General features: G+C 37.9%; 1 protein-coding gene across 3 annotated transcripts; it reads left to right on the forward strand.

Annotated features, from left to right (window-relative positions):
• Positions 1–2,987: 2,987 nt before the first annotated feature.
• On the forward strand, positions 2,988–17,565 carry LOC112183906. 3 transcript variants are annotated; one of them, XM_024322223.2, is made up of 10 exons: positions 2,988–3,039; positions 3,156–3,458; positions 11,762–11,851; positions 11,977–12,045; positions 12,379–12,885; positions 12,974–13,123; positions 13,392–13,550; positions 13,971–14,021; positions 14,121–14,563; positions 16,891–17,565. In XM_024322223.2, the coding sequence occupies exons 2-10, from the start codon at positions 3,167–3,169 to the stop codon at positions 17,518–17,520; spliced, it is 2,391 nt and encodes a 796-aa protein (XP_024177991.2). In that variant the 5' UTR covers positions 2,988–3,039; positions 3,156–3,166; the 3' UTR covers positions 17,521–17,565. The 3 variants fall into 3 exon arrangements, with proteins under 3 accessions (XP_024177991.2, XP_040371635.1, XP_024177992.2); XM_040515701.1 differs by having other exon boundaries at positions 17,078–17,255; XM_024322224.2 differs by lacking the exon at positions 13,971–14,021.
• Positions 17,566–18,324: the final 759 nt, after the last annotated feature.

The following is an 18,324-nucleotide window of genomic DNA, read 5'->3' on the forward strand; positions in this document are numbered from 1 at the left end:
CAAGAGGTGCTCGCCTCTTATTTCCTTTGTTTGTCTTTTCAATTACCAATTATATAGCTGCTACTTAATTTTATTCTGTATTGCTATGTGACATTGGGTTTCTGGGATTTGAAGAAGTGCATGTTTGATCTAGGATTTTGGTTTTTTTTTTTTTTTTTCAAATTTTGCTAGCTACAGATTGCTTGGTTTTCTAATGTTGGAAGAAATGAGTTTTTTCTTTGAGAAGCATACAATAGTAGAGTTTTGAATTGCTTTAGGAGAGTTGTTTCTGGAATTTGAACTCAGTAGTGAGCTGCTGAAAATGTAATTGATCTTTAAACTGTTCTGCTTGTGTCCATCTCTACTTCTCCAATTAGGGAAAATTGATGGAGGAATCATAAGTGATGTATTGATGAGAAGAAGAATATGACTGGTTTTGTTTGAATGTATTGATCAAGGTACTGGTATAACTGATCTTTACCTAGAAATAAAACTTTAGGACACACGCTTTACCCAAAAAAAGTATGAATGAGTTTGCTGCTTGAGTGAAGTTTCCATTCTTTGAGTTTTGCATTCAGGCCATACCCTCCTATTGGATTTTTCCTGAGATGGGCTGCTATTGTTTTTTGCTCTTTTTATTTTACTAAAGACACCAATTTCTGGAATTTGTTGGCTTCGTGTCCACCAAAAGTCGGTAACCTTCGTCACCATCAGCATCTGGATTGCTCCATTTCTTGTAGATTAAATGTTTTTTTCTTCTTTTGATTAGATGAAAAAATGAAATCATTGTCTTTGTTTTTTCCTCTCACCTCTGTGTTTTTGCTAGAAAAGTTAGATTTTATTAGCTTTAATTTTTTCTATATCATAGGTTTTACTGTTTTTAAAGGTCCTGGAGTGAACAATAGAGGCCTTCATTTGGTTTCTGGGTTCTATGTATTATTGAGATGCAATCTTTATGTATTAGCTTATTCATTTACATATGAATTTATGATTAGGACTTGGCTTGTGAAAGAGCTGGGTTTTGGTAATGACATGTGGGTTTTGTCTATTAAGAAGTTTTCCTAGTGTAGTTTGGTTTGTTTCATATATAATGTAATGGTTGGTTGTTCATATGATTCATCATTTGTTTACTGGTCTAGTGATTAAGCACATTGTTTAATTCCCTATCTGAATAATACTGTTGGATAGAAGACTAATGCCAAGTAAATTATATTGCAACTCAATTACTCCTCAGATGCTATTGTAAAGGATCTATGATCTTAAACATGTTGATATTTGATTTGCTAGAATCAAGTTTTACATTTTTTTTGTCTGTTCTGCTGTAATCGGTTAACATCAGTGTCTTGCAGCACTATGGGTAATGGATTTTTATATTTTATTGCTACATATGTCAAGATTAGATGGGGTCATGAAATGTCCAGCCGTTTAAGACAGAAATTTACTATTGATTGCATACGCTAAATGATTCAAATACTGTCACAGTTCTAGAATCCTTCATTACTTGATGACATTGCTCGTTTGTGCTGTCATATGGCCTTTATCTTCTGCACTGCAAGAACTTAGCTATAACTTATGGATATACCCCTATTTTCTTCCATAGGTACTAAAGCTTGGGCTACTTCTGATTGCGGAGACATGCACATCAATTTTCACGGTGAAGAAAGAGAAGGTGATGGGTTAAGTCGTGGGATAGAGATGGATGATGATGTAGAAGAAGAATATCATGGTCATGGTGCACAAGAAATGGAAATAATAAGAAATAGCATTACTCAAAGTTTGATGAGTGCGCGTAATAACGTGAACATTTGAATATGTTATGATATTTTTTGTGGTTACTTGATGCGAACCAGAAACCAATTGTTATTAATGTTACTAATATATGTGTATAAGTTATTTTTAAAATTGTCCAATATTAATCATATGCTCACAATAATTTATAAAAACTGAAAGTTGACAAAAATGAGTAAGGACATAATAAAGATTAAAAATAATAACAAAAGCATTTGATCAACATTGTATTACCAAACAATCAAGGTAAAATAATCACTCATGTCCAATTTGGTCATTTCACAAACAAAAATCACAAGCCAGTTTAAATTTACCAAACACTTTGTCACTGTTTTTTGCCATTGACAGCACTTAAAAAAAGCTAGTTTACCAAACACTCAGCTGCTTTGCTTTTCAGCTACTTTTTCTCAGAAATAAGCAGAAGCCAGCTTTTCTGAAAAGCACAGCCATACCAAACACACCCTTATTTTGGCTCTATGAAATCAGCTGGGTTCTGAACTTCTGATGGAAATCTCTTTTGCAGTATTATACGAAGTATCTGTACTTTGTACAAAATACAAAAAATAATAATAATACGGTATGAGAAATCAGAAACGTAAATAAAATAAGATAAAGAACAAAAGAAAAAAAAACTGAAAAAAAAAAAGTAAAATAAAATAAAAAGAAATTAAGAAAAAAAAGGAAAAAGATAAAATAGAAATTGAAAAAAAGAAATTATAGATAATAGAAATGTGCTGGGACCCACAGAAAAATAGTGATACGGAAGAGTAAAGGGTATGATTTGGTCAATAGCACCGGCAATAGAGAATACAGTTAGCCAATCCGTGGCTGCACCGTCTGCTTTACCTATTAGACACTGTTATTAGTGTGTATTGCCTCAATTGATACGGATAAAAAACAGCGTGCTATGAGACAATTTTTAGTAGTTAACTAATCGGTAATGGTTAAAATTGACTCAAATTCTTATAAATTCATAGACAATGTCCTCATTTTTCATTTTTATATGTGAGATCATATTCTTAACAGTACATTCACATGCATCAATTATGTTACTTTGATAGCAATTGGTATCTTAGTCTTCTGCCAAGTCTTTTTTTTTAATACTGCTGATTTGTTATTACAAACGAACACGCAAATGGGAAATGAAAAAAAAACACACACACACGATTCTTTTATCTATAAATCAGAGGTTTAGTTCTGTATTTTCTACACATAGAACTCAGAAGCTAGCTACCGATTTCTGAAGATAGCTAGCCCCAAACAAATCAGAGAGTAATACATAGTGTTACTGTTTCAATTCCCTCTAATTTCCTTGGTTGTTTTCATATTTATATATATGCTCTCGAAGCTCCACTGACATGAATTATATCATCTTGTATGATTAACAGATTGTTCGAGCATGGCTGCCCCAGTTGTCCCCAGTTTGATTGTCAATGAACTTCTTAACAAAAACAACTACGAAGCTTGGAGTTTTCGGGTCGAAACCTATTTAAGAGCTAAAGGTCTTTGGGGTATTGTAGAAGACGACGCTGAGCCTCATCTTAAAGGCAAAGATAAACGTGAGGCTTGGGACAAGATCAACGCTGAAGCTCTGCATGCAATTCATATTTGTTGCGGAAATGAGGCCTTTTCAGCTATCAATGGCGAAACGTCAGCCAATAAAGCCTGGAAGACTTTGGCTGAATACCCAGGTATGTATATGGAATTATGGATGCATCTCTCTTCGTTGAAGCCAGATATATATGCCTTATACACGTGCTATTATTATTATTCTTTTCTCTTAAACCCCACCCATTCCACCCTTCATGGGCCTCGAACATATGACCTCTCAATTGAGTTAATTGGGAAGCCATTGTCTTATCATACAACCCCACCAAACACACGCAGCCCATGCATGCTCTATTGTTGAAAAGATAAAGAAAAAATTAAAAAAAAAAGTGAAAGTTTTCTTGCACCACTTCTTCTATTTTATGCTAGTTTTTATTGACACATGCGATGCATGTGTTAAACAGTTTTATTTTTATTTTTATTTTTACTTTTTAGAGAAAAAAAGTAGGAAGTTACAACTGTAAAATGTGAGAAGTTATATCGGTAGAAAGTGGGATGAATTTCCTTTTTTTTCTGAATTTTTATTTATATATATATATTTTTTACTATTTACCAAAACACCTCTCATATATTAAAAAGTATTTTAAATTAAACCTATAGTCTAAGGATATTTACGTAAATTCACAGCCACTTTGGCTAACAAAGTGGGTTCTCTTAATAATAGTATAGATATATATATATATATATATATATTTTTTTTTTTTTTGGCTACAATACATTCTTTATAGTAAATTTATATATAGATAGATAGATGGATGAAAAATGAAGCCATGCTTTATATTCTCTGCTACAATACATACAGGCATGTATAACAAAAATATAATTCCCTTTCAAAAAAAAAAACCAAAAATGTAATTAACTTTCACTTTTGAGAATCAAGCAAATAAGAATCAACTTAATTTAATTAAGTGAGTGTTGTAGAGAAACTGAAATTGAGATAAATTCGCTGTGTCTTCTCATTGATAATAGGGGCCTCTTTATATAGAGGATTACAATGCATAGAATCTCAATCATTCAAGGAAAGTAATCTTACATCAATTAGGAATCTAGATCCTTCTAATCGAACCCTATTACCACTAGGTCAAGTAATCTAGAGTTTGGGCTAAACACAAATTAGGTTTTCCTTGAACACTCCCCCTTGTGTTGCCCAAACACGGTGCTTCTCTCGTTGCCTCATTAAAAACCTTGCCGAGTAACAAAAACTCAGTGGGACAAAAATAACCTCGGTCGAAGGGGAAAAAGAGCACAACACACCCTTCACGATTCGAGACGAACATGTAGACATCTCCCCCTGATGTCTGCGCCTCCCCCTGATGACAACGATCATGGGAGTTCAGATAATTTCCGCAAGCCAATTCTTGCCACATGTTTCTCGAACGTGGATTTGGGCAATAACTTAGTAAACAAGTCTGCCACATTATCCTCAGATCGGACCTGGTTCACTTTGATCTTGAGGAGCTTCTGTTGTTGTTGATTGTAGAAGAATTTAGGCGGTATATGCTTGGTGTTGTCGCCTTTGATGTAGCCTTGCTTCATTTGTTCAATGCAAGCAGCATTATCCTCATAAATGCTCGTTGGCTCATCTGTGGTAGACTTCAAACCACAATTGCTTCGAACATGCTTAACTATGGATCGAAGCCATATACATTCACAAACTGCTTCGTGAAGAGCAATAATCTCTGCATGATTCGAAGAGGTAGCGACTAAGGTCTGCTTGGTAGACCTCCAAGATATCGCGGTCTTTCCCATGGTAAAAACATAACCAGTTTGGGAGCGACCTTTGTGTGGGTCAGAGAGATACCCAGCATCAGCAAAACCTTCCAAAACACTTATATCGTTTTGGATTGGGGATAGGGAACGCAATCCACCATGTATAGCGTCCCTAGTATTTGATGGGTCTGAATCCATCATCTCTCTATAGGGATAGAACAAGCTCATATCGCTCGTACCACTTAGGTATCGAAAGATATCTTTAACACCAGTCCAATGGCGTCGTGTTGGCGCAGAGCTATATATAGCTAGCAAGTTCACTGCGAATGAGATATCCGGTCTTGTGCATTGTGCCAAGTACAATAATGCGCCTATTGCACTTAGGTAGGGCACTTCCGCCTCTAGCACATCTTCATCGTCATCTTTTGGACGAAATTGATCCTTCTTGGATCAAGACTACGGACGACCATTGGGGTGCTTGAAGGCTTAATCTTATCAGTGTTGAAACGCCTAAGCATCTTTTGGGTATAAGCTGATTGATGAATCAGAATACCATCTCTACGGTGCTCAAGTTCCAAACCGAGGCAAAACCGTGTTTTCCCAAGATCTTTCATCTCAAACTCGGATTTCAAGTGTTCAGCGGTTTCCCTTAACTCTTTAAGGGTGCCAATTATGTTCATGTCATCAACATAAACCGCTATTATTGCAAATCCGGAACTTGTCCTTTTTATGAACACACATGGGCATAGTTCATTGTTGACATATCCCATTCCAATCAAGTAGTCACTTAGACGGTTATACCACATCCGTCCGGATTGTTTCAATCCATATAGTGAGCATTTCAATCTAATCGCAAACGCGCTCCGTGGTTTAGAGCCACTTGATTTGGGTAATTGAATTCCGTCTGGAATCTTCATGTATATCTCTGTATCTAGATCCCCATATAGATACGCAGTAACCACATCCATAAGCTGCATATTCAGTTTTTAGGAAACTACCAAACTGACAAGGTAGCGGAACGTAATGACGTCCATTACGGGAGAATAAGTCTCCTCGTAGTCGATTTCAGGGCGTTGTGAGAAACCTTGCACCACAAGTCGAGCTTTGTACCTTACAATCTCGTTTTTCTCATTACGCTTTCTAATGAATACCCATTTGTGACCAACTGGTTTGGTGTTGGGCGGTATTGGCACAACTGGTCTGAATACCTTTCTTTTCGCTAGAGAATCAAGTTCTGCCTGGATTGTATCTTTCCATTTTGGCCAATCGGCTCTACATTGGCATTCATCAATGGAGCGTGGTTCGATGTCATCGGTCTCAATAATCTCACACGCCACTGAATACGAGAATACATCATCAATGATGAAGGAGTTTCTTTCCCACGTCCCATGTACACTAGTGTAATTAACAGAGATCTCTACGTTCTCAGGGATAGGTTCTGACATTGAGGCGTCCCCCAATGATGTCTCATGGACATAACCATAATCCGGAAGATTCTCATGGGACGGATTTTGAGTATCGATGATCAAAGGATTTGTTTGTGCCTCATTCGCCTTCTTTCTAGGGCGAGTATCCTTCGAACCAATTGATCTACCGCGCTTTCTTGCGGGACCTGTGGCCATAGATGCCACATCATTGCCATGTTGGGCAATGGCGCCATCTCCTAGTGTGACAGGAGTGGCGTGATGTCCAGTATTTGAGACATCGATCCTTGCAGGCACGTTTGCAGCAGGTATGTGTGATCTCGTCACTTTGGCAACATCAGAAAACGCATCAGACAGAGTGTCTGCTACGTTCTGGAGCTCGATTATTCTTCGCACTTCAAGTTCGGACTATGCGGTACGGGGATCGAGATGAGACATAGTGGGGACAGACCATGACAATTCCTGTCGTTCCTGTTGAACATCTGTGTTCTTATCTCCCCCTAACGACGGGAAGACTGTCTCATCAAAGTGACAATCCGCAAATCTAGCGGTAAAGAGATCGCCTGTCAAGGGTTCAAGCTAGCGGACGATCGTTGGAGATTCATATCCAACATATATGCCCATTCGTCGTTGTGGACCCATCTTAGTACGCTGTGGCGGCGTAATAGGCACATAAATGGCACACCCAAAAATGCGTAAGTCCGAGATATCAGGGTCGTACCCAGTCACTAGCTGTAACGCAGAGTAAGATTGAGTGGCAGTGGGTCGTAGACGAATTAGCGTCGCTGCATGCAATATTGCATATCCCCAAGCAGAAACAGGGAGATTAGTGCGCATAACCAATGTCCGTGCTATCATCTGTAGTCGTTTGATAGCAGCTTCTGCGAGACCATTTTGGGTATGAACATGGGGAACTGGATGCTCTACATCAATCCCCAGTGACATGCAATAGTCATCGAATGTTTTCGATGTAAACTCCCCAGCATTATCAAGTCGAATCGACTTAATAGGGTGGTCAGGGTAGTGAGCCCGTAGACGGATAATCTGGGCGAGGAGTTTAACATAAGCAGCATTCCGAGTGGACAATAACGCGACATGTGACCAGCGTGTCGACGCATCAACCAATACCATAAAGTATTTAAAAGGTCCACATGATGGGTTAATTGGTCCACAGATATCCCCTTGGATTCTTTGTAAGAACGGAATAAGTATTTTGGGATCCTTTGCGTAGGACGGTCTCGGTCCTAATTTCCTGAAGGAACAGGCTTTGCAGAAAGAGCGAGGGGCCTTAAAAGCAACCAATGAGGATTTTGGTTGGGCCTGAGCGTCCGTAGCGCTATTAGAAGCAAAGTGTTTGACTACATCTCCCATTATGGCGTTAGAGTCATGGAAAGTGGTGTGCGTAGCGTCATGGCTACTAGGAGGAACAACCATGGCGTCATGCTCATGGTTGGCGCCATTAATGGCGTCATCACATGGGACGTGGGAGGCCTTATGGCGCCCCAAGACAGCTGCAGTTCCAGATGCTGCAATTGTTGCGGTTTTGCTAAGTCCTGGAATCAATTTTCGATTCTTGCTTCTTCTCACTCTGAAGAATGGATGTCCGTGTGAAGTCTTTAGTATACGGAGCATCATATCACGACCAGGATGTCCTAGTCGGTCATGCCAAAGTCAATATGTGTCTGAATCCAAGAGATCTTCTCTTATGATATTATTGGATTCAATAGGTAGAATGGTAGTGACATAAAGTCCACTAGATTGACACATAAGCTTCTCTAAGATGCGCTTTCTTCCGCAATCATTAGACCGCAATCATTAGAGGTAATGCAAAGGAATTCGATTCCGTTCTCACTATGCATTTCCACATGGAATCCGTTGGCTCTAATATCTTTAAAACTCAATAAGGTCCGATTTGCCTTAGGAGCGTAGAGAGCTTCAGTGACTTTAATCAAGGTGTCATTAGGCAAAAGGAATTGGGTCATTCCATGTCCTTGAACTAAACTTGATGGCCCAGCCATCGTAGTCACAGATGAATATGTAGGCAACATCTCTAAGAATAATTGCCTATGTCGTAGAATGGTGTGCGTAGTCGCACTATCTGCAAGACATTGAAGTTCATCCATTCCTAAAAGAAAAAGCTCATAATTAAAAATGAGTCATAAAGAAAAGAACTCAACTTTTATTAATAAGCCAAACGGAATTACATCATCGTTTCTCATAACTAAAGGAAATCTAATTCAATAAACTAGTTAATGCAAAACAATGGTAGTTGCCTATCTTCGTTCGGTAATTCCAATGTAAATGTGACCAGTTAAGTAGAGAGATGTCGGTGGAGCAAAACTCGCTTAAGAACCACTTATCTCAAAACCTTTCTAGACATCACTTTTACATTGAGTACGCCTACTTTGAAGAAAGACTAATATCATTGGCATCTACTCCAAAAGTAATATGGCAATTGCCTGTATCTCTTGGAAAATAAAAAGACTTAATCAAAATCGCCAGTTTCTGGGTCTTGATCCTTGTAGTCTTCCACCCTTAGATCGAGATTTCCATCTTGATCTTCTTGTTCCATGTAATGTGCCTCCCTTGCTTCACGATACATCTTGTATGCGTTTGCAACATTCTGGGATGCAGTACACTTCTTTGCCCAATGTCCACTTAATCCACATCTGAGATAAGCATCATTATGGTCAGATTCCCTTGATCGAGACGCTCTGGGGGCGTTTTGTAGACGGTTATTGCCTTTGGTGGCGTTACCACCATAACCGGAGGCTTGGCCTCTCTCTCTCTTCACACGTTTACCTCCACGGTTCCGTGCACGCCTATCTTGGCGATTTCCTTCCTCTTTAGGGCGAGAATATGGACCAGAACGTCCAGAATTATCCCTATTCTTAGGGTTTCGCTCCTTACGTCCTCCTTTGGGGGCGCGACTATAATTAGACTCCGGAATTGACTTGGTTCCCACGGGTCTAGAGTTGTAGTTCTTCACAAGTATGTTGTCATGCTTTTCATCTATGTTCATGGCACCAATTAGCTCATGAAATCTTGTGATGCGTCTAGCATTGACATCAATCCGATAGTTTTTGGCTATCATCAATGCAGAGACGGGGAAGGTGGAGAGAGTCTTCTCGATCAACATCGTATCAGTGATGTTCTGCCCACAGAATTCCATCATAGACTTGATACGAAGTGCTTCTGAATTGTAGTCAAGTACAGACTTGAAATCACAGAAGCGGAGGCTATGCCATCTCACTTCTAAGTCAGGAAGCAGGGAATCACGGACGTTGCCAAAACGCTGCTCGAGTTCCACCCATAGTTTTCTTGGGTCTTCCTCATTGAGGTACTCATTTTGGAGCGCGTCATTCATGTGCCTTGTCATGAGAATGATGGCTTTAGCTTCATTCGCCTCTCTCGTAGCTCTATTTGCTTCCAAAACAGCAGCTTGTTGAGGAGTACGTCCGTCCTGACTTGGCTCTTGGATCGTACTCAGGATCCCATCAGCCTTAAGATGCTGGCGCACATCATGGACCCACTTGTGGTATCCTGCGCCTGTTGTCTCTAGTGGAGCGAAGCTCAACTTGTTCAGGTTACTCATCCTGAAAAACAACAAGAAAATAGGGTTAGTTTCGGAGCGAAGAAGGCTACCACGAAAAACTATATAATTTCTGAGCGTAGTCGCTTCCAAGAAATTAGGAATTTTTCTGAGCGTAGTCGCTTCCAAGAAAATCTGATTCCAAGAGGGGTTTTGGATTAGATCGAAACGACGATGTATGTGGTCGATCGTTTTCTTCTCAACAAACTCTAAGTTTGGAGGACTCTACAAGCTCTAAGCTTGGAGTGAGCACGAACCCCCACAGTTCGGCTTTTGGTCTCCCCTATGAAGAAGAAAGGGGGGTAGAAGAAGGGAGGTTGCAAGTCCCCGAGAAAAGAAGAAAAGAAAGAAAAAAAAACTTCAAAACGGGAACCTTTAGAAAAGTTTACCTTGAAAAATAGCCGGAAATCTTGACCGGAAAAAACTACTGTAGATGGCCGGAAAAAGGTCACCGGAGGTCGCCGGAAAAGTGGCCGGAAATTGGTGGCCGGCGGTGGTGGCCGGAGCTAGGCCGGGCTATGCAGGGGCGCTGCAGGGGGTATGCGGAGGCTGTACAGGGCTCGTGCAGGGGCTGTCGGCAGATGTCTGCAGGGGCTTCGGCAGATATCGGCAGGTCTCGGCAGGTGCTTGCAGGGGCTGTCGGCAGGTCTCGGCAGGTGCTTGCAAGGGCTCTCGGCAGATGTCGACAGCACTCGGCAGGGCTCGCAGACGCTTTGGCAGATGCGCGCAGGCACTCGGAAGGTCTCGACAGGGGCTCGGCAGCTACTCGGCAGATGCGCGCAGGTACTCGGCAGGGGTTCGGCAGGGGCAGAGACCGGTCCGATTTTTCTGACGGCCGGTTCAGGGGTTTTCCGGCCGGTTCCGGTGGTTCCGCCGCCGGTTCTGGGCTCCTTGGGATTAGGGCTTCGATATGTGGGGAGGTGGTTGTAGGATTTTGAGGGCTACGAAATTAGGGTTTCAGGGTTAGAGGCTCGTGCTGATAACGTGTTGTAGAGAAACTGAAATTGAGAGAAATTCGCTTTGTCTTCTCATTGATAATAGGGGCCTCTTTATATAGAGGACTACAATGCATAGAATCTCAATCATTCAAGGAAAGTAATCTTACATCAATTAGGAATCTAGATCCTTCTAATCGAACCATATTACCACTAGGTCAAGTAACCTAGAGTTTGGGCTAAACACAAATTAGGTTTTCCTTGAACAGTGAGAACCTTATTTACCGTAACAAGACTTTTTTCTTCAATTTAAAATTTTATGAGAAAATCAACTTGTTTATGAAACATTCATACAACTTGTTTCCTCAAATGCGCACAACTCACGTTTATCAATTTGGTACTTTAAAAAAATCATTATTCAAGTAAATAAAATCTTCAACAGAGTAAAGAGTACTGTTAAAGTAACTAAGTTTTCAATGAGGGTGATTGGGGAAATTCTATGATACATATAATTGGTTCAATTAATTATATTTATATAGTGCCACATGCAAAATATATATATATATATATATATATTTATATATAGTGCAAATCGAAATTCCACATTTAACTTTGTCGTCAATATATCCAGAAAATAATGTTGTCGAACACATTCAAATCGAATCGGCACTTATAACTTAACATCACGATTCCATTTTCATATGACGAGAAATCTGATCTTTTAGGTGGTGATGACACCTCAGCCGATAGTGGTAGTGAGACAACAAAAGAAGTAGAGACGGAAGATGCTAAGACAGAAAAAGAAGCGGTTGAAGGTATTGTGTCTTGATCCTCAAAGACTTCTTTGTAATCTAACCTATATAACTTGTTTTCTTATCAGATATTTTAATCTGAATAGTCGATCCATATAATAATTAAAGATCAAGGATTTAATTTTCAGGCGATCTTCAAAGTGAAGATGAGCGAGCGAAAGAAGAAGCTGCTGAGCGAGAGAAAGAAGAGGTTGAAGGTATTGATTTGTTGTTTCCAATATTGTAATTATAAAGTTTGCTTTATTTCCCACTTCGATTTATGGTGTATCTCTCTTCTTTTTTCAAGTATTTCTATAAGAAACTATAATTAGTAAGGTTTGATTTTAAGCACTGCTACCAGGACTTTGAAATCTCACGACCAGCCTTGTTAATTATCAATTTGATGGTATTTATCTTTGAAAAGTTCACTATTTGCAGTTACAGCGACTTTGATTGCTAGCATATATATATTCAGCTAATCATAATTTCATTTTCGTCATTTTGATTTAACTGTCAACAAATAACGGTACATGGATTTATTTGGCATGCAGAAGAAGGAGATGGAGATGAGCACAGTGACAGCGACAATACCAAGTATGAACCTTTGTTTCGTGATGTGAAACAATCGAAATGGGATGATGTAATGAACTTTATCGAAAAACACCCTGAGGCAGTAGGAGAAACAGCTCCAACAGACGACGGCAAGACAGTTCTCCATTATGCAGTTGAAGCTGTGAGGGTGGATATTGTAAAAAAGTTGTTGCCGTATATTATGGCAGATGATTATTTGGAAATAGAGGACGATGAATGGTGTTCCGCACTTGATTATTGTTCTATGTTGCCTGATAAAGATGAAATGGTCGAAATAGCTAAATGCTTGGTTCAAAAGAAGGAGGAGTTAAGTGCAGGTGGTGTCGATTATCCCTACTTACTTGTCGAAGCTTTTATTAACGGCAGACCAAAAATGGCTGACTATCTCTACAAGGTCACTCCGCTCAAAACTGACGATACCCATGCCGCTGCACTTATTTCCCTCAGTTTTGGCACGAAAAGATTTGGTAATTAAGAGTTTTAGAATTTACGAACCACAACTTAAATCTATTTCCTGCTAAATATGTGATTATGCATGTTCTTCTTTCACTCTAGATATTGCGTGCGATTTAATCCAGCGATACCCAAGCTTGGCTGTTGCTGAAGACTTCTCTGAGAAGTCCCCTTTGAACGTATTGGCATGTACGCCTTCTGCATTCTTGAGTGGAAGCGAGCTGAAATTTTGGGAAAAATGGATTTATCACGGTTAGTATTGTTTTGATTTTCCTCTAATTAGTGGTGTCGCTCAAATCCAAGTTTCAATTTTTGCCATTAGCGATTCTATTTTTGAGACATTTTACGTCTTACGGTCTTACCTCCTTCCATTGTTCAAGGCCATCGGCTGTAGCATCTCTTCTTTTACTGTTGTCTTCTTCAAAAAGAAAAAATGACCCATCATCCATATGCATGACTACTGCGTTAAGCAAATATATGATGTATTATTGATTGGCTGCTCTGTGTACTTATTTGATAGGTATATACATAAAACCTAGTCCTACCATCAAGAGTGAGACCATTGACGAGGACAACAAAGGAAAACCCACTGCTACACCCGATGCAATTTCCATAGACGTCGTTCCAACACAAGGAGATGGCAAAGATAATTATAAGCAGAGTGGTCTCATTCGCTCAGGTAATTAATGGAAGTGCGCGCATGCATTCCTTAATTTTTGTTGATGTCGTTTCTTCTCGATAACAGTTTTTTTTTTCTTTCGATTAAAAAAAAAAATTAAGTTGGATTTTGTGAGGAAAATGTATGTATCAGCCTAGCAGGTGTAAACTACTGCAACTGTGTACCTTAAAACTGATTGTCATTCTCTATTTAAAAAAAATAAAAAGAAAAAAGAAAGAAACAAGAAGAAGAGAATTTGTTAGCCCTTTTTGTCAAAACTTCATATCTAGTTATCTATCATTGGAGATGGCCTAACAGTTATAGCTCCTTCTTTATTTTTTTATTTTTTTTTAGTTCTACCAACAATGTTTATGGGGCTACTAGTGAAATTAACAGATCATTTAAAGAGCTTTTGCTAACACATTCGGATTTGCAATGTAGTAATGGCTTTGTTTAGAGGACCAATAATCAAGAGTATCCGCAAGTTTTTTGGTATGCCACATTGACAATCCTGATTTTTTTCTTTCAACTTTTGCCAACATGTTCTGATTATAATGTTATAATTTGTATGCTTTTTAATGTCAAACTCAGGGATCAATCGTATCTATCATATGAAACTGAACCATGTCCGCAGCCTTGAAATCCTATCTTGCATGTGTAAAGTATTGACGACAGAAGAGATGAAAAGTCTCGACGAGAAGCAAGAAAAATTTGTGGAAACAGCAATCGTCCAAGCAGCAGAACGGGGGCTTGTTGAGTTTATGACTCATATATTTAGGGTTAATCCAAACTTGGTAAAAACTTTAGATGACAAAGGCAGGAACCTATTTCAAGTAGCAGTCGAGTGTCGTCAAGCAAAAGTTTTTAATCTTATACATGCGTTGACCAAAGACACCAAAAAAGATGTTATGAGTTTGACAGATAATGATGACAACAATATGCTACATATGATGGGACTTTTCTCACCATTTGCACAAACCAATCGTATCCGTGGTGCGGCTTTGCAAATGCAAAAAGAACTACAATGGTTTCAGGTTAGATATTTATATCTATTACCCAACATACATACATGGCATTTCTAGTGAGCGATCTTTTCTTTTTAGTTATTTTAAGGGATCGCTTATTAGACTAATTTTTCGGTAACATATCGATATCTCCACCGTTCAGTTTTTAGGTCTCTATAAATAGATCAATACTACAATTTTTCAGTTAAATTGATGATCGTTTGTGTATTCATAATTGCGATTTACAATTATAAACATGAATGGTTTAGGTTGGACAAATTTGGTTCGTTTATTAATAAAATCTAGTTCAATATCTTAACGGTTGTCAATTTGGCTGAAAATTTGCAGAAATGATCTACACATTAGGACATAAAAACTGAACGATCGAAATGATGATATGTGATCGAAAAGTGGGTCTCACAAGAGATCCCTTAAAATTATCAAAAAAAGGGATTCCTCACTAGATGTCGACACACACACACACATACAGGGCTCTTCTAGTGAGAGATCCATTTTTTTTGGGCTATTTTAAGGGACCTCTCATTAGACCAACTTTTCGATCACATATTCACATCTGAACTGTTCAGTTTTTAGGTATATATGAGTAGATCATCTCTGTAAATTTTCAGTCAAATTGATAATCACTAAAATATTCATAACTACGATTTACAATTATGAACACGAACGTTCAGGTTGGACAAATTCGGTTCGTCCATTGATTTAACCTAATTTGATCCCTTAACGATAATCAATTTGGCTGAAAATTTACTGAAATGATCTATACTTATGACCTAAAAACTGAAAGGTCGAGATACCGAAATAAGATCGAAAAGTGGGTCCTACAAGAGATCCCTCACTAGAAGGACTATTTTTTTTTTTGGAAAGCCACTAGAAGGACTATATATATACAACCTAATCCAACGATTTGAGGATTTTTACTATTTTTCATTAGTATACACCTAATTCAACGATTTCAACCATTGATTCTTAGATTCCTATGCCATAATTGTGTCTACAAAAAACAACCAAATCCATAATCATTTGATCATGGAAAATGTGTAAACAAATGTGGTCCGTTAGATAAAATTTAAACATGTTTCTAATCAAATGGTTATTAAACGTTTTTCAATTTGGCTAATTTTTCATATGATTCATTTGTGTATATATAACTAGAGAGTGAGTGGTTTTGATTATTAAACTACAAGCTAAAAATAAACATTCTCAAATTTCAAGTTTAAGGACACACACACACACAAATCCAACAAAAAATTATCTAAATTGAAAAAAGTTTAACCATTTGATTAGCACCATGTTCGTTCTAATTTTATCTAACATACTACATTTATTTACTCATTTTCAATAATCATATGATTATGAATTTGGTTGGTTATAATTTTGTACACACAATTCTTGCATAAGAATCTAAAGAGTCAATAGTAGAAATCATTGAATTAGGTGTATACTAATGAAAAATAGTAAAAATCCTCAAATTTTAAAAGTCAGGAGGTCTTTCCTATAACGGGGGTGTGTGTATGACACAATGCTCTTCACGTGTACATGGCAATTATTTAGAAAAAAACAATTAGTGAGAGATTTTTTCTTTCTCAAATAAGCTCTTTTTAAACTAGTACAAAAACGACCCTACAGACAATCTCAAAATTGAGATCAGCCCCTTCACCACTTGTTGTCTCAACTAACTCACTAAGCCATGGAAGACCAACCTAGCTCCTTACAATATATCGATTAGACCATCTTCAAATTATGAAAACTTAGTAGCAGAGAAAACAATTTACTTAATTATTTGAAAAAGATAGTGTGTGTTATTGAGAATATATACATCCCACATGGGAAAAATGGGACATTGCCTATGAGTTTATAAGAATTTGGGTCACTCCATCCATTGTCAATTGGTTTTGGATGTGAACCCTAGATTACTTTATCATGGTATCAGAGCCAGTTTACCCACGTGTGTATGCCTAACAGCCACACGGGCTCCACGTCACCCAAAAGTTATTCACGTGTATAGCTTAAAAATTTGCCCCATGTGTAGGGGCGTGTTGAGAATATATACATCCCACATGAGAAAAATGAGACCTTGCCTATGAGTTTATAAGGGTTTGGGCCACTTCATCCATTGCCAATTGGTTTTGGATGTGAACCCTATATTACTTTATCATGTGTAACAATAACAATATCCTTAAAAAAAATGTAGTGAAAACGTATTTGCAGATCAAAACAATTTATAATTTTTTCTTTTTATATTTGAGAGTTAAACAAAATAATTGATGGTTGTGTTTTTATTTGAAAATTAAAGTATGTATTGTATAAGCTTCTAATTGGTGTTGCATCATGCATAGGAGTTGGAGAATATGGCTAGACCGGAAGATCTTGAAGCAGTTAACGATACACATGATATGAAACCGCGTGATTTTTTTTCTAAGAATCATATAGAATTGGTGAAGGAGGGAGAAAAGTCGATGAAAGAAACAGCTACCTCTTGTACAGTTGTATGTGCTCTCATTGTTACCATGATGTTTGCTGCAGCATTCACAGTTCCCGGTGGAAATGAAGATGATGGTGATCCTGTACTATTGAAAAGAAGGGCATTTAGGGTTTTTATAGTTGCAGACGCTATATCACTCTTTACTTCAACTACTTCAGTAATGTTATTTTTGGGAATTCTCACGTCTCGTTATGCAGAAGAAGATTTTCTCATATCTTTACCTCGAAAAATGATATTGGGTCTTCTGACCCTTTTTCTTTCCGTGGCCGCCATGATGATTGCTTTTGCAGCTGCCCTCTTTCTTATGCTTCCCAAAGACTCATGGATTGCTGTTCCTACTAATTTAGTTACGGGTATCCCAATTGCCTCATTTATATGGATGCAATTTCCCTATCTTATGGAGATCTTTATTTCTACTTATATGCCAGGAATATTTGACAGGAATGTGGAATTAAACCTGGGAAAAATTAGATTTAAGGCCTGATGCATTTATCTTTGGGTTTGCTAATATTAAGAAGCTTGTAATAAAGAAAAGACGATGTGCGTGTTTGATGTTGTAATAAATTCCCAACTTCAATTTCTGCTTGATATATTTGAGTTAGTTAATTAAAAATCCCAACTTCAATTTCTGCATGATAGATTTGAGTTAGTTATTTAGTTTTTCACACAAACATTTTGTATTGTTAAGATTAATGCTTCAGCTTTCAGCTTGCACCTCCATTGGAATACCCCGTTAAATGTCACCTAGTCAAATATATAATGCAGATGGTAGGAAACAAAAAATGAGAATGATCAAGCTTGCAAAATTACGTGTTTTAGCTAAGAATTATCAGATGTATGCATACGACCCAAAAGCATCTACAAGTATACTTTCCATGCATATATTTGGTTCTATTTTTTTTTTCTCTCCGGGTGAATTGGATTAAGATGGGCTCCTAGGGCTGTTAATGGGTCATGTCGGATTGGGTTTGTGTCGAGTCAAGGTATTTGTCTTGTCGCAATATACAAACCAAAACCCAACCCATTTAATAATTGCATCAAAAATTTAAATTTAAACTCAACCTATTTATTAAACGGGTTACCCGTTTCCAACCCGCTTAACCCATTTAACAAATATGTCGTGTCGTATTAGACAAAATGACTCTGTTAACCCATTTAACTTAAAAAATGCATAAATTGATTAAATTCACTAAAAACTCCACAAGTCTAAGAATATAAATAATTATATATATATATATATATATATATATATATATACAGATCCTATCCAGAGCGAGGCATCGCTTTG

This window comes from Rosa chinensis, chromosome 2 (genome assembly GCF_002994745.2).
Source record: "Rosa chinensis cultivar Old Blush chromosome 2, RchiOBHm-V2, whole genome shotgun sequence".
NCBI lineage: Eukaryota > Viridiplantae > Streptophyta > Magnoliopsida > Rosales > Rosaceae > Rosa > Rosa chinensis.